Here is a 17,798-nt window from a genome sequence, read left to right on the forward strand (position 1 = left end):
AACAATGAATTAGTCAATACTAAACTACCACCAGTAGGAAAAAATACACAGTTATGTTCTTACTGGCCTCTTGTTACAACATCTTCCACCATGGACTGATATATATAACATTGTTTTATGTATGTTTCTATTTAAAGACACCTTATTTAATGTATACACCCTGAACTCTCAGCCACTAAACTCTATCTCACACTGGGGCAAAGCTTATTTGACACAAATATTTTCTCCATGAGGTACATCACAGCCTTCCTGCACTTAGAAACATCCGACAATACTTCAAAGCTGTTTGAGGGCCATTTTAAACAGTGAAATCACCAAGATGATGCACAAAAATGAAAACTTTGGTAATAAATACACCATGAAAACTACATTTGTTTGCAAGCACTGAAACAAGAAAGTATTGCCTTTTCAGATTGGAATATGTGCACTGAACAACCATAATTTTTTTGCTGCTCTGTACACATCCATGAATGACTGTGAAAGCACTGGGAATACTGATTCTGGGGTTACATATAAAATTTTTTTTAACATATAAATTTTAGCAAGTAGTCAAATTCACACACACACACTCCACAAATAATGAGAATTGACTATATTTGTAAATTACTTCAAACTGGTATTGGCAGAAAGTGCCCAACTGAATATTAACTCCATTTTTATTATTGTCATCATCATCCTCATAAATTGCTATTCTTATAAGTACCTAGTTTATCAATATCCTTTTACGTAACCAGTATAGAATATAGAGAAAACTTCATCTCCTCTACTACTTTAATTTCAAACTTTGTATTTAAAAAAAAACTTCTTTAGCTCCTAAGAAGCTACTGGTACTGGCCAGCATGTAATAAAATGGGCACTATCATATGCTGTTAGATTGAACATAAATTGGTTCAACTTTCCCAAACAGAAATTCAGTACTATTTAGTTAAATAAGTTTAATAAATATATTAATACTTTCTAGAATCTTCACCAAGAACATAACTGACCAACTTCTTTAATCTAATAGTTGTCCTTCTAAGATTTTATTACACAGAAATAAAAAAAATAAAATTTGGCCAAAAAGTTTCAAACAAATAAAAAATTACAAACAGGGGTACATGGGTGGCTCAGTGGGTTAAGCCCCTGCCTTCAGCTCAGGTCATGATCTCAGGGTCCTGGGATCGAGTCCCGCATCCGGCTCTCTGCTCGGCAGGGAGCCTGCTTCTTCCTCTCCCTCTGCCTGCCTCTCTGCCTACTTGTGATCTCTCTCTGTCAAATAAATAAATAAAATATTTTTTAAAAAATGATAATTACAGTAGGAGATTGGTTACATAAAATATGATAATTCAGACCCTGGAATCCTACAGAGACATCAAAATTCTCTTGAAAACAATTTAGCATGGGAAAATATTATGGTAAAAATGTTAAATAAAAATAGATTTTAAAAAAAGATATAAATTTGTACATATGATTTTATCTCCACTAAGTAAGGAAAAAAATGCAAAGAAAATAGACCAAAGTCTTCACAGGAACTACCTCTGTAGAGATAAGTAGTGATTTCCATTCCTGCTTAACACCCTCCTTATGCTTCACACTTTTTCTGAAACTAACCTGTATCACTTTGGCAAACAGAAAAACAAGACAGAAAACCCACTGGTGACTTTCCTTCGGGTTTCACCTTTCCATGAACAAAAGGGAGAGAAATGATGTATGAATGTTTGGTTAAGAATCCTATGTGAGGGGCACCTGGGTAGCTCAGTTGGTTAAGTATCTGCCTCCTGCTCAGATCATAATCTTGGCGTCTTGGCATTGAGCCCCATGTCGGGCTCCCTGTTCAGTGGGGAGTCTGCTTCTTCCTCTCCCTCTACCCACCCGCTACATGTTCTTCCTCTTTCTCTCATATAAATAAATAAAATCTTTTTAAAAAACCCAACTCAAGAATCCTGTGTGAGGGGTGCCTGGCTGGCTCAGTTGGTTAACTGTCTGCCTTCAGCTCAGGTCATGATCCCAGGGTCCTGGGATATAGCCTACTTCTCCCTCACCTTTGCCGCTCCCCTGCTTATGTTCTCCCTGAAATAAAATAAAATCCTAAAAAAAAAAAAAGAATCCTATAGGTATTTATATCTTATAGCACAATATAATTATACTAGGTTCCAGGCTTTTCTATTTTATGTAAATATACATATTATATATATAACAGGGTTTATTTATTTACTTATTTATTTATATACATAGATAAATACCCTTATCTTTTTTTTTTTATTTTTTTTTTAAAGATTTTATTTATTTGACGGAGAGAGAGAGGAATCACAAGTAGGCAGAGAGGCAGGCAGAGAGAGAGAGGGAAGGAAGCAGGCTTCCCGCAGAGCAGAGAGCCCGACGCGGGGCTCGATCCCAGGCCCCTGGGATCATGACCCGAGCCGAAGGCAGCGGCCTTAACCCACTGAGCCACCCAGGCGCCCTAGTAATCATTGGTAAGGAAACAATTTTACTGCTGTTTGTATGATATTCTCCTAACCCCATGCTTCATAATACTCTTTGTCTCATATTTACATATATGCTATAATCCTTTTCCACTGTCATGGATCAACAACTTTTATAACTCCCTCAAACTTAAGTTATTAACTTTGTTCCACAGTGTTGTGCTTTACTCAAAAACACTTAGTTTTTAGAATATTTAAATATTTAAATATATTTAAATATTTATTTTAATATTTAATATTTATTTAATTATATATAATTAATAAATATTTGATTTATTAAATATATTTAAATATTTAGTTTTTAAAATATTTAAAAATATTAAAAAGGAACAAAAAGTTCCCTTTTAATATTGTTTCCATTGCTGAGTTCAAGATTGCTTACATATTTCCTGTTTTTAAAAATACTGGAAGCTAAGTACCTTGTCATCTCCCTTTCACATAGGATTCTTTTTTTTTTCTTTATATTATTGACAACTATAGAAAACTTAGTGATAGAATACCATTGGTCAGAGAATGAATACTGGCTAGTCACTACCGCTGTTCTAAGCCTGAATTAGTTGCTCTTATGAAATGCTGTCACAACAGGACACATGCTTCTTTATAGTAGAAATGAGCCTGTATGAAGAGGCCTTAAGGATGAATTGAGCATTCCTTCTTTGGTCGTTGCTTGGATAGCTAAAGGGGAGCTTTTGGGGCACCCTTCATCTCTCTCACCATTACCTTTGCATTTACTACTATCATCCTCATAAGTTAATTTTTTTATTTGTACATGTTAATGGGATCAGGTCTCAACAAAAACCTTGTCTTTGTCAACAAGCCATTCCATCTCATTAAGCTTACAGCTTATTTCTTTTATTCTTTTTTAGTGTGTTGATTTTATAATTTAATGCTGAGCAGTCAAGTTTATTTCTCTTTAAGTTCAGATCCTGGAGGAGAATATATTCACATGTTCACAATAGGTTAAATAAAGGAAAAAGAAGCAAGTTTGGGGCCCCTGGGTGGCTTAGTTAAGTGGCTGCTTTCGGCTCAGGTCATGATCCCAGGGTCCTGGAATGGAGCCCCGCATCAATCTGGCTGTCTGCTCAGCGGGGAGTCTGCTTCTCCCTCTCCCACTTCCTCTGCTTGTGTTCCCTCTCTCACTCTCTCTCTCTCTCTGTCTCTCTGTCAAATAAATAAATAAAATCTTAAAAAAAAAAAGCAAGTTTAAATCATGTATCAAAGATCTGCTTCTCTCCTGCAAACTCCTTATAAATGAAAAGAAAAACAATAGAAAACACTGGAACCCTGAATCGGGTTCTCTGCTCAGCAGGGAGCCTGCTTCCCCCTCTCTCTCTGCCTGCCCCTCTGCCTACTTGTGACCTCTCTCTGTCAAATAAATAAAATCTTTAAAAAAATAATAAAATAAAATGTCCACTCCTTTGGAGCGCCTAGGTGGCCCAGTCACTTAAGTGTCTGAGTCTTTTTTAAAATATTTTTTATTTGAGACAAAGACAGAGAAAGAGTGAATGCAGCAAGGAGAGGCAGAGGGAGAGGGAGAATCTGGAGCAAACTCCTCGTTGAGTGCTTATCCCGACACAGGGCTTGACTCACAACCCTGAGATCATGACCGGAGCCAAAATCAAGAGTCAGACGCTTAACCAACTAAGCCACCCAGACGCCCCAGCCTCCAACTCCTAGTCGATCTCAGGGGTCAAGAGCTCAAGTGGGCTCCATGCTGAATGTGGAGGCTACTTAAAAAAAAAAAAGGAAAAAAGTCCATTCTTTTGTCAAAGGATGGAATTAGGGCTGATAACTTTTTTTTTATTGGACTTACCTGGCAAAATTAAAAGCCAGAATTCCTCAAGCAGGTCCTCAATTTTATTTTACAGAGCTAATAAATAACTGTTAACATAAACCAAGGCCAGAATAATGAACAGGCATTAGCCAGGCAAAGTGGGCAGAGGCAAAGGTATGTTACGCAGAGGGAGCAGCAGATGCAAAGGAATAAGATGGAGGAAAAAAATGTCTTTTATCTCTTCACTCCTGGAAGTATAGAAAGCAGAAGTACCAAGATAAGAAGGAGTACAGAGGCCTCTATGAGACATTGTAGGCCATTTAGGGGCTATAATTTGATCCATGGGAAAAGGAAGGGTATTTAGTTCATTTTTTTTTAAATGCATGCTATTTATAAACCTTTTTCAACTATGTATTTTTTGGGGAAGATAATTCTTTAGACTCAAAAGTACATCAAATTTATTCTTGTTAAATTTTATCCAATTCAAGTTCACTGTAGCTATGGTCTACAGAGATTACTTTGTGTCCTAATCAATCTTACCTTACCTAATCTATTTACTATTTCTTTCCACTTTGTATCTTCTGTATGAAATATGATGACTGCATCCTTTAAATGTTTTTTCTATGCCCACCTTAAAAAGTAAGATTAGTTTGATGACAAGCCTCTAAAATTTTTTTATTTGGATGACAAATTATTAATTAGCATCCTATGAATACAAATAATATACTGCTGAGGTTTATTTACTCTAATAGGTATCTAATTGATTTTTTCATACTGCCTCTAGGCCAACAGAAATACCTCGCAATTTCATTTATTAGTTAGGTCCAAACTGTTTAAGAGTAGTTATCTGTGCTTTGTCCAAAAGATATAGTTGTGCTTCCTTCAAAATTATAAAATATCCAAGGCTCTATGATGCTCTAGGTTGCTTCACCATACAGTTTGAGAACTGAACTTCTAGCCTATAACCCTAACAACAACATACAAAAAGATGTATTTGACATACTCTATTCTGTGGAATTTATACATTGTCAGAGTGATTACTGCTTCCTCCTAAGATACTTGCAGACATTTCTTTTAATTTTGCCAGGGATCGAAATGAAGAAAACTGGTCTAGTTTATAGAATATGCTTTTGAAAATTATATGACATACAATGATCTTTAGTTTTCTGCCAGTTTTTCTATTTTCCATGTCCTCAAATAAAATAAAAATAAATTCAGTGAGTATATATGAAAGTTCATGCAGTTACTGATGAAAGTTCATGAAGTTACTGATACCATGTTAAATGTTTAAAGTACCCAATATTTTAAAACTTTATAACCAACTAAAGCAGTAACTTTTTAGCTTGTTCACTAGTAATATCTCAAGAAGCTGACAGATCTTCGTAAGAGAGTGTTTAAGGGGCACCTGGGTGGCTCAGTCAAACATCTGCCTTTGGCTCAGGTCAGGTTCTAGGATCCTGGGATTGAGTTCGACATTATGCTCCCTGCTCAGTGGGGAGCCTGCTTCTCAGTCTCCTCCCCACTTATGCTCTATCTCTATTGCTACTCTCTCTCAAATAAATAAAATTTTTAAAAAATAGAGAGAGAGCGTGTTTAAGGAGAACTCTACAGTCAGATGGATTTAGTTTAAATCTGAGCTCTACCACTTACTAGCTAACTGACCTTTCATAAATTTTAAATCTCTGTAAATCCTAATTTGTTCATCTTTATTAAAGATTAATTAGCTATTAATAATACCTAATTAAAAGGGTTACTGTGATGAATAAATCCAACTTGGTATATAATAAGCATTCAAAAATACCTACTATCATTAATAATAAGAACAATAATTTCATGCAACATAAGAAAATGTATACTATATGTCTGAGTACTGCTAAGCCCACAGAGTTGATATAAATGAAATAAATACAATCATGACCACAATTGATTCAAAAACTGAAAATCAAAATAGTGAAACTACATCTAATGCAAAACAAAGATTGAGAGGTGCCTGGGTGGCTCAGTGGGTTAAGCCGCTGCCTTCGGCTCAGGTCATGATCTCAGGGCCCTGGGATCAAGTCCCACATCGGGCTCTCTGCTCAGCAGGGAGCCTGCTTCCCTCTCTCTCTCTGCCTGCCTCTCCGCGACTTGTGATTTCTCTCTGTCAAATAAATAAATAAAATCTTTAAAATAAAAAACAAACAAACAAAAAAAACCAAAGATTGAATGGAAGGTGTGGTATAATGGAAGAGGTAGCCATTTAAGAGAATTTGAAACTCAAACATATGCAAACATTTCAAGGTTATAATAGAAGTTTGATAAAAAAATGGTCCAATGTAGACCATTATTTGTCATTCAGTGAAATGTTCAACTGGAAGATGAACAGTGTGAAGAAGCATAACATAGTTATCTCTATTTTCTTTATACAATACTTATTTATTTTAGATCAATATAAGCAAAATAAAGCCAAATTAAATACTAGAATATCCATAACACCACAGCATAAAAGCCACACACAAATTTGCTTTCCCATTTCATAAAAAAAAAAGCATACTGTGAACTGGTAGCCTTCCTTTCTCAAAAAGACTCTACAATTAGCTTAATTAATACTTTAGGCTACTGTATATAATTCATAATGTTAATTTATATTCAACTCATTTATCTATTTCTGCTCACCTACATTTTAATCATCTTTTGTATGTGACAGGGATCATAAAGATTTTTATTACATTTGAAAGTATTCTCCTTAAAATGACATGAAAAAGACAATGTAACTAAAATTTTCACAAAATGCTATCTGCTTTTTTCAAACAGATGTTTTATAGAAAAAAATGGGAACATCTAGGAAAATATGTAAGCATACTTAAGAAAAAAGGAACCATGAAAATTAAGACTACGGATTACTATCATATTAAATTAATTCAATGAAAGAAAAGGAAAAATCTGATGAACAAGGTCATAGTCATCAATCAGAGACACATGTAAGAAAACAAGCCAAAACAACAAAAAGTAGGATTCTAAGAGAGGAAGAAAAAGGCATGCTTTGAAATTTTGCATAAAGTGTGATTCCATTTTAATATATTTTGATTCATTTAAAGCAAGCGGGTGAAATTACTATGATCATATGGTGGTTTGAAGTGATATTATCACATCTTCCTTTAAGACTATAACATATAAATAAGCTACAAAAATTAGGCTAAATTGAAGAACTACACACTTGTCAAATATAATCAAAGGCCAAATTTGCATCTGAGAAAATTACTGCATCCAAAAGGCAAAAAAATATATTCTTTGTAATCAATAAAGAAAACATATACAAAGCATAGATACTAAGCTATATAGGACATAAGACAAAATTACACACAAGAATGAATTTATGGATCATCACAGCTCCACCTGTTTACATTGGCTAATTTAGACATGATCTTCAATCTTTTCAAAGATTTTCTAAGAGAATCAGCATTTGGGAAGTGGTGAAGACCTGTAGCCCCTTAGGAAATCCTGGGATGTATTTCAGGTGAAATTCTTCTGCAGATAAACATGCAAAATTACTTTTGTTTTTTCTCTGAAGCAAAGCATAAGCAACTTCTGCAGAACACAGCCATACCTTTCTGGATGTCTTCGGCCATATATTTCTCCTTTCCATTTAGTTTCATTATTTTCTGCTCTTTGTTGCTGCATTTGATCAAAAATAGCATGATAATGTTCATACTGTCCTCGAGAAGAAAAAGATGATGGAGCCACAGCCCCTCCACTGCCAAAAAAGGGAGCCTAGGAATTAAACAAAGAGCTCTCACATGTTTATCTCATAAGGCCCAAAAGGCCTGTAGTACCCTCAAAAGAAAGGTATGTTTTTCAACACATGACTTTTAAAAAGCAATTAGCTAATTTGAACACATTAATAAACAGCCTAAAGCAAAATGTTTTCCTACTATAACCATTAACATTCAAAAAGTAGTATACTTTGTTACTGAGAATAAAGCATAATTTAACAAACAAAAATATAAAAAGATTAAAATTGTAAATATTGAAAAGTCTGGTCTTAAGTTTTGAAACAAGTTTCTCATACACATTTTATGATGCCATTCTATTAAGTTTAAATATGTACAGTTTATAAGTAAAAGCAGAGCCTATTTTAGTAACATTTGAAATTATATTTAACAAAAACATTTACATATGGCATTTAATATACCTCAAATCCTTCAACTCCACAAATGGTAAAGATATAGTAAGTACTGAGACTGAGCAACTTTCACAAAATAGAAAAAAACTTACCAGAAATAAAAATTCCTCAAAAGAAAAAAAAAAAGGCACTGGAGAAAGATACTGTTCAACCCAGCCTCGAAAGCAACATAACAAAGATAGACTGAATGATTAAATATGAGCCAGGGTATTAAAGTAAAAATAAGCAATGTATGTGTAATATTTGGGTGTTGACAGCAGGAGGAGGAAAAGAGTATGCAAACAAATATGAAAAGAAGGCAGACATTGGCCAAAAAGGCTAGATATATAATATGTAATATATAATAATATAATAAAGGACATATAATAAAGGACAACAGAAAGCATTTATAAACTTTCTGAAATGTATAGCAAAGCAAAACAGTTTTTAAGAAGGTGAGTCAAATGATGCATGAGAAGCAGTAATAAGAGAGAGAAAAAGGTAGAGGAACCAACTGGAAGGCTTACTGCACTGATGCCTAGTCACAAGCCTAGAAGTAAAGAAAGGCAATCAATGAAAAAGGGAAGGGAGTTGTGGAGTCTCTCTCTGAATAACAAAGAATAAAGGCAGATATAATGCTACAACTACTGAAACATAAGAACTCAAATGTGTGGAAAACTCATAGTTAGAAAACAGATGTCAGACAAGGCTAAGAGTTTTAAAAGTAAGTGTGTAATGCTGCACAAGTCAAGATGAAAGAATTTCACAATCAAGAGGAAATTAATAATCTCAAATGCAGAGGTCAACAACACTGAAAAGAAACTGTTATGACTGAAGTTGAGTGGTAGCATTTCAAAACCCATTTTTGTGGGGGAAGTGATGAGAACAGAAGCCAGAATACTGACAAGTAAAAGATCTTCCAAGTGATCACATCTTAAGGAAGAAATCTGGCAAAAAAAAAAAAGAGGCAAAGAAAAATACCAGAATCAGGTAAATTTCAGTATATCCAGTGAGATAAAATCTTGACATAGTAAGCTGCAGACAATATTATAAGAAAGCATGAGTTAAAAAAAAAAAACTGGAAATGAATGCAGATAACTGATTGAAGATGTCTGAGAAGAGATGAAAGTTGTTAGAAATAGGGAAGGTAACTAATTAGGCAGGAAACACCATTAAAGGAATCCTCACACACATCTTCAAAATGTGCCTCTCAAAGCAAGAATCAGAATCAGAATTCTGATGAAAAGCAGTTGCATCTCTTTTGAGACTGGTTACTCTCTGAATATAGTCTGGTGCTAATATCACCTTGACTTGAATTTGAGTCTAATGTTGTAGACTTGAATTGTCTAATGTTTCCCTTTAGCAAAATGAAGGCTGAAAATACTGGAAAGTAATGTTGAAAGTAATGCTGAAAATACTGGACTAGAACACTGAAGCGATATATTTCAAAAATATCAAGCAATATGATATTTCAAAAATCACCTTCTTCACCAATTAGAAGCATAGGTGGATAAGTTTTGACAAATATATACACTTGTGTAACTACTACCACAATCAAAAGCGTATCCATCACCCCAAAAAGCTGCCTCGTTACTCTGCAGTCAACGTTCCCTCATCCCATCAACCACTGATCTGCTCTCTGTCATGGATTAGACTGCCTTTTCCATAATTTCATGTAATTGAAATCATACAATATGTACTCTTATGTCTGGCTTCCTTAACTCAGTATGTTTTTGACTACTCCATGTTGTTGCATGTATTAACAGCTTATTGCTTTTTATTGCTGAGTAGTATTTGAATATATTTTCAAACAACAGATAAGCTTCTCACATATTATGATCACCGTATGATTCAACTATGTATGCACAACATTACATAATTTAAAAAAAACACATTCATAAGAGATACATCAGAAATAAAGAAGTAAGTCCCAGATTTTGCAGATATTAAATAACCAAAGACATTTGGTAATTTATACTCTGAATAATGCCTTATTAGAGGTTTATAATAATGGTATTAATTTTGAAATCTTTCCCTTAATGTCTAGTTTCTGTTTTATCTTTAGTTAGGGGATTTCCTTAATTTGATCAACATTATACTGAGGCTCTAGGTCCCTATCAACTGTAGAGAAATCAAACAACCTAAGAGGTTTAGAGAAATCAAACAACCTAAGAGGTTAACTATTTCAAACTCCATGGGAAAGAAGTACAGAAACTAACATAAGAATTTGCTTTAAGGGCTCCTGGGTGGCTCAGTCGATTAAGCGGCTGCCTTCAGCTCAGGTCATGATCCCAGGGTCCTGTAATCGAGCCCCATGCTGAGCTCCCTGCTCAGTGGAGAGCCTGCTTCTCCCTCTGCCGCTCTGCCTATTTGTGCTCTCTCTCTCTCTCTCTGTCAAATAAATAAATAAAATCTTTAAAAAAATTAAAAGAAAAAAGAATTTGCTTTAAGTCATGGGAAATAGTTTTCTTAATCCTCAATAAAAGCATTATAGAAATTTATAAAATGAAGCAGAATCTATTAAGCACATACTATGGAATTCTGTTGAAAAACTGTCCCAATCAGTTACCAAACAACATTGATTAAACTGGACTTCAGGATTAAGTAAAGCTTTAGACATCTTATTGAAGAAAGACATAGAAGATAGAAGATAGAAGAAAGATAAAAGAAAAGACATTGCATAGAGGATATATGCAAAAGGAGAAGAAAAAATAATCAAATTCTCAACACTAACCATGTAACTGATATAAAATGCTTGACAAAATCAAAGGGCCTACATTTTAATTATTAAGTTTTATTTTATAATCAGTTAAAATATGGAATTAGTTATTTTAGAATGGGCAACACTTAGTCATTCTTGTCATTCAGGAGCTAGCAAGCTGTACTTCCAAGTACAGTAGACAGTACAGCACAAAAATGCTAAAGTATAATAAAGATAAAAGTATATTACTAAAAACAGTATAATATATTAACACAGAATTAGAAAAAGTGATTTACTGAATTATTAATACATAATATGAAAAATATGAAAGCCAGCACAGAACACACATATCTACATAAAACGAACTTTTATTCAAATCATAACTTTTGGGGAAAAGAAGTAAAAATGGTAACAAGTCAATCTGACAAATCTATTTAGAACTTAAATACTAATGAGCTTGGGTCAGGGAATGAATTCACAATTTGAAGACATGTGGTGCATAAACAATGAATCCTGGAACACTGAAAAAATAAAATTAAAAAAATAAAGACATGTTGACTAAAAGTTGATTGGATGACATGCATTAAAATTATAATACAAAGGAATAAAAGTATATTCATTTTTTTATTGCTGTGTAACAAATTACCACAAACTTAGTAGCTTAAGACAATACCATTTATTATCTCACTGTTTTCTTGGCTCAGCAGTCTGGATGCAGTTAGTCAGGTTTCCTGTTCAGGATCTCAATAGAGAGCAATGAAGGTGTCGGCCAGAACTGCAATTCTCATCTGAGGATCAGGATCCTCTTTCAACTTCACTAGATATTGTAAGAATTCATTTCCTTGTGGCCATAATACTAAAGTCACCACTTTCTTGCTAATTGTTAGTCAAAGAGGACTATCTACTCCTAAAGGCTACCTATACTTCCTTGCAACATTGTTTTTTTAGAGGCCAGCAGAAGCATGTCTCTCAGACTTTATTCTCCCCTTCCTGTCTGTTATGAGGGAATCTCGTTAAATGTCAACAGTAATCACAGGAGTGACTATCCCATCACCACTTCACCGTGTAACAAAATCTAACCAAGAAAACTGTGACACCACCCTATCCATAAGCTTCCACCAAGGGGAGGGAATACAAGGTATCTACACCAGAATCATAACTTTGAGGGACCATCTTAGAATTCAGCCTACCGTAGATACCTAAGGATGCTACAAGAGCAAAAGAGGAAATTTTAGATTCAGACAAACAGAACAAGAAAGAAACAGGGAGTCAAACCTATGAGTCCTTACTAGCCACACTCCAGGCATTGTTTTCAAATTTTTTTTTTCTTTTCTTTTCTTTTTTTTTTAATGAAGTAGTTAAGGCTTAGAAAAGTTAAGTAACTTGCCCAAGGTTATAGAGTCTGGATCTACCCAAAAGGAATGTCTGAATTAATATATCTAGGTAAGTGGTTAGCTAGGTAATCTGCTATCTAGATAAATGTTTGGTTGTGGGATTGTCAGTGAAGAGGGAGGGAGGGGTGCTCTCAAGTAAAGAGAAACACTGTGCAAAAAGACAAAGAGATCAGGCAGGTTACACACAATAAGAAACTACAATACAAGTATGATCTTTAGTTCAGCCTCACTTGAGCACATAGCCTGTGGTAGGGAATGGATGGAGATGAGCTCAGAGAGATAGGCAGGTACCAGTCTAACAAGAATCTTATGAAAACTTATTCCTTAAGGACAGATGAAGCAACGAAAGAATTTTTACTGAAATTTTAAAAATATTCTTCTGGAAGAAATGATGTATCATAGCCTTCACACTGAACTTTTTAAACAATTTACCAGATATTAGTTATCAATACAAATTATGTATCAAATACATGTAGGAAAACTAAGAATTTGTAATAGATGAAGAATTCCAGGTAAAAAGTTAATACCTCCCCTCCTTCTAAAGTCAGTTATATACATTTCAAAGAGCAAGGTGAAACTGGAGAAAATAACCACAGCAGTGTAACCATATGGGTATCAAATGCCTACCTTTACTTCACCACTTCCACCAGTACTTAGCACGTTTCTCCATCCTTGTTCCCTGGCCCTATTTATTCTCTCCAACTTTTGGGGAAAAGAAACAAACAAAACACAATTTCAAGTATTTAATATAAAATACATGAAATATATTTACTTACACAATGGAAATCAGTGTATTCCTTTAGGGAAAAAAAAGTATATGTGTGGGGAGGGGGTAGAATGCACCATGGAAAAATGGATTATCCTCTTACCCTTTCCTTTTCCTGTCTTTTCATCTGCTCGGCCTTCATTAAACTAATCTGTAACAATTTTAAAGACAAACTTCTTAGAACTCTTGAAACTATTATCGTCCACAACTTGGCAAGGAAGAAAAAAGCAAAAAAACTACCTGATCCTTTTGTTTCTTTTCTTTTTCAATAAATTCCAACCTTCGCTTTCTTGCTGCTTCCTTAAATAAAAAAAGAACAGTTTTATTAATAGTAATTCCTACTTTTTCTAGTTTCATAAGGAAAGTTAGTATACCAATGGTAAACATATGCCCAGGGAGATTAGGAAGGGAAAAAAAGGACTAAGTTGAAGGTTTATTTGTTTGAAAGAAATAAGGAGGAAAGGTTTGGAGGTTTTATAAGATTTTGTTTCTTAGAATTGTTTTTGCAAAGCTTTAAAATAAGCAGACAGATGTCTTTATACCTCAAACATTTTCCTCCTTTCTTCTCCGGGATTCACTTTCTTCACTGGAATGTGATGGGCCTGGACAAAAAGTAAAACTACAAATTAGATAAGGATTTTGAGGTACCTATTTGAAAAATTCAAATTTGTGGAAACTTAAAATAAGAAAAAGGTAAAGCCAAATACTGCCATGACTCTGTTTCAAAACATATTATCCCCACAGTAACACAATAATAGGAAGAAACTCTTAACACCTACTTACTTCAATGGATAGATAGATCATTCAGACAGAAAATCAACAAGGAAACAGCAGCTTTGAAAATCACATTAGACCAGATACACCTCACAGATACATATAGAACACTCCACCCAAAAACCTCAGAATACACATTCTTTTCCAATGCACATGTAACATTCTCCAGAATGTTAGGCCACAAAACAAGGTTCAATAAACTTAAAAAGATTAAAACCGTATCATGCATCCTTTCCAAGCACATTGGTATGGTTTTAGAAATCAATCACAAGAAAAACTGTGGAAAGAATACAAACACATGGAGCTAAATAACAAGCTACTAAACAATGAATGGGTCAACCAAGAATTCAAAGAGAAATAAAAAAAAATACATGTAAACAAATGAAAATGAAAACACAACCATCCAAAATCTTTGGAATAAAGCAAAAGCTGTTCTAAAAGGGAAATTTAGGGGCGCCTGTGTGGCTCAGTGGGTTAAAGCCTCTACCTTTGGCTCAGGTCATGATTCTGGGGTCCTGGGATCAAGCCCTGCATCGGGCTCTCTGCTTGGCAGCGAGCCTGCTTCCCTTCCATTCTCTCTGCCTGCCTCTCTGCCTACTTGTGATCTCTGTCAAATAAATAATAAATAAAATCTTTTTAAAAAATAAAAGGGAAGTTTATAGCAATATAGGCCTACCTCAAGAAACAAGAAAAATCTCAAATACAAAACCTAACGTATACCTAAAGGAGCTAGAAAGAGAACAAGGTCCAAAGCCAGAAAATAATAAAGATTAGAGCAGGAAAAAAACAAACAAAATACAAACATATATATGTATTATATATATCTCTCTCTCTCTAAAAATTTCTCTAAAAATTTTATATATATATATATACACATATATATATATATATATATATATATATCCCTAAAAATAAAAGAATAACTCTAGTGTTTGGTATGCTGTTTCTTAAGCAAAAAGAAACCTCAGATTCAAAGAAACTATGAAAAAGGGTTCTTCTACAATTACTAAGTTCTGACCTCAGATACAGATGTTAATTTTCAAAGTTCTCTAATATGAAAATAAAATGTAATTTAGAAAGCCCAATATTGAAGAGATAAATTTTTAAAAAGTAGTTATACAATATATGTTCACTATTATATAAAATTTAAGCAATAGTAAAAAGTTAGTCTACTTCACTCTCTACTTGTAGAGGTAACCACTGTCAGTATTTTCATGAGTAACCTTCCAATACACACTTAAGTATATATATAACTATATACATACAAAGAATTTTAGCTTTTTATGCTTCTTACACAAATGTAGTAACAATGTGTTATTAGATAAAAAAATGCTTTTTACTGTTAACAATGCTCCTTGACATTTTCACACTGTCGTAAGCAAATTAACAATGGCAATATTCCATACAATGGATATAATTAGTTCATTTTAGCATTCCTCTAGGGATGGATAACTGGGTTGGTTCTATTTTTTCCTACTCTATATGCTTGTAAGGCACTTTCCCTATCCATTCATCTTTGTGCCATATGCAAGCTTTCAGAAGGGCAATTTTTCTAGACATGGAAGTACATGTCTAACACAACTTAGATGTTGAGAGAAACTGCCCTCCCAAGAGTCTGCACCAAATTATACTCCCACCAAAACACTCATTTACTCAGTCTCACAAATATTGAGTATTATCAATCTATCTTGATTTTCTGCTTTTACAAAGGTTAACAATATCTCCCAGTATAGAGATATTAACATTTCTCTTTTTATGTACCAATTGTTCATCTAATTGTGGCGTTACTCAATTATAGGAGCTCTTTGCATACTGCAGGAAATAAGATTATTACAGATGTTACAAATATTTTCCCCATTCTATTAGTTGCTGTTTGTTGTATCTTTCACCATACAGAAGTTTATAATTTATATACAGTTAAATCTGCCAATCTTTTCCTTTATGAGATTTGCATATATTGTTTTACTAAGGAAGACATTTTAACCTCGATACTATGTTTTGTTTCTGCCACTTAGTTTCATTTTTATATTTAGATCTTTAATTTATATTTAGATTTTTAAACATTTATAGTTAGATTTTTATTTTTAGACCTATCTAAAATAAATTTTTATTCATGGTATATGAGTTGGGAATCTACATTTTTCTAGGATTTCTAGGAAATTCAATTATCTCATAACAATTTATAGGCTGATACATTCCCCCCCCCCCACTGGTTTAAAATGCCTCATGTATCATACAATAAATTCACACACATATTTGGGTCAGTTTCTCAAATTCTCTATTCATCTCCTCTTTTTTTTTTTTTTTTTTTTTTTTTTTTTACTGGGATACAAAGTCACCTATAGGAAAGTAGATAAAAGATCTACACAGAGGTTAGCAAAAATAAATAACCATATAGCTACAACTCAAGTCAAACCAATACCCAGAATCCCTCCAAGTATCCTTTCACAAATTCTACCTCTACTACAGAGGTAAAGTCCTGACTTTTTAAATACCACCTTGCTTTTTTTTATTGTTTTGCAACTTACATATGCCTTCCTAAACAATATAGTTTAGTATTTTTCTGATTCTGAATTTCTAATGAATGGAATTATATAATATGTATTCTTTTGTATCTTGTTTCTGTTGCTTAATACTGTTTTTGGGATTTATCTACATTATCGTTTCTATCAACAAGCTGCTTTTTTGGGATCACACAGGTATCTTCAACTGTATCTACACAGAAGAGAAAATATGGTAACATAAAACATCACATTAAGAGAAATGTTTTATTTTGCATTTCTTTTTAAAAATCAAACTAAACCTATTCATAGAGCTCCCTCTGGTGGCATAAGAACAGAATCCTTAAAAAAATAACATTACAGGCACTGAAACAAGTTTCTGACATGCAAATATTTTTATCATATGCTGAGTAGTAATACTATGTTATTAGCCTAAATTTTTCCAGTTAAAAAGTGACAAGATAATATTATTAGTGGTTGTAGTTTTTCTTATAAACTTCTCATTTTCAAGCTTTCACCACCTCCATGAACACACCAACTTTACACCTATTTATGGGAGCAATTTCTCCTAGTGAACTACAGGCTGATTTAACAACTTCTACACAACTAAATAAAGAACAAGAGAAACAAAGACATGTTTTGTTTTGTTTTGTTTTAAAAGGGGGGGGGACTCCCATCCTCAATGTTGAGTACTACAGTGCTGAGGACTGGAAACAAACTGGTCTGCCCTGGGACACAGAAAATAAAATGTTTAAAAGAACAGTTAGTATATAAAAGATCTGGCCCTAGAACTCCATCAAACAGAGGAGCAACTATAACTCCATCTAGGTACAAGTGGCTGGGAGTACCATGGTTTACACTAGCTCCTCCGCCATGAAAGCACAGACTAGATTAAGGTACAAGACACCAAAGCTGGCCTACCCACTTCATCATGCTCTGAGTCCCTAGCCCACAGCAGCCCCAGGAGTTCTGGAGCTTTAAAAGAGCAACCAGCATACAAAAGAGCAAGTCTTAAAAATCCGCCAAGGGGCAGGGAGAGCTGATAGAACTCTTTCTGGGCCAAGTCAGAAGGGATAGTAACACAGTTTACACACCCCTCTACCTTAGTAAAGGGAGCAGGGTCCTGGTACCCTATCTGGCCTGCCAATTCAATGGGCCCCAGGCCTCTAACCCACACCAGATCCAGCCATCAAGGTAGCCAGAGGGCAGTGCACACAAAACCCCTGGTCAGCACTTACTACAGCTCCACCTTTTGTGCCAAAATGACACAGGCCCAGACCACCAT

At 34.2% G+C, this 17,798-nt stretch overlaps 1 protein-coding gene across 6 annotated transcripts in view; it reads right to left on the reverse strand.

Moving 5' to 3' along the window:
• Nucleotides 1-17,798, reverse strand: part of NEK1 (NIMA related kinase 1) — a 218,471-nt gene that overhangs the window by 142,831 nt on the left and 57,842 nt on the right. For all 6 annotated transcript variants that reach the window (XM_044224829.1, XM_044224832.1, XM_044224827.1 and 3 more), the window contains exons 13-17: nucleotides 13,781-13,840; nucleotides 13,479-13,538; nucleotides 13,342-13,389; nucleotides 13,100-13,174; nucleotides 7,823-7,986 (exon numbers count right to left, since the gene is read on the reverse strand). In XM_044224829.1, the coding sequence (XP_044080764.1) occupies nucleotides 7,823-7,986; nucleotides 13,100-13,174; nucleotides 13,342-13,389; nucleotides 13,479-13,538; nucleotides 13,781-13,840 (407 nt within the window). The remainder of the gene's footprint in view (nucleotides 1-7,822; nucleotides 7,987-13,099; nucleotides 13,175-13,341; nucleotides 13,390-13,478; nucleotides 13,539-13,780; nucleotides 13,841-17,798) is intronic.

This window comes from Neovison vison, chromosome 11, assembly GCF_020171115.1.
Source record: "Neovison vison isolate M4711 chromosome 11, ASM_NN_V1, whole genome shotgun sequence".
NCBI lineage: Eukaryota > Metazoa > Chordata > Mammalia > Carnivora > Mustelidae > Neogale > Neogale vison.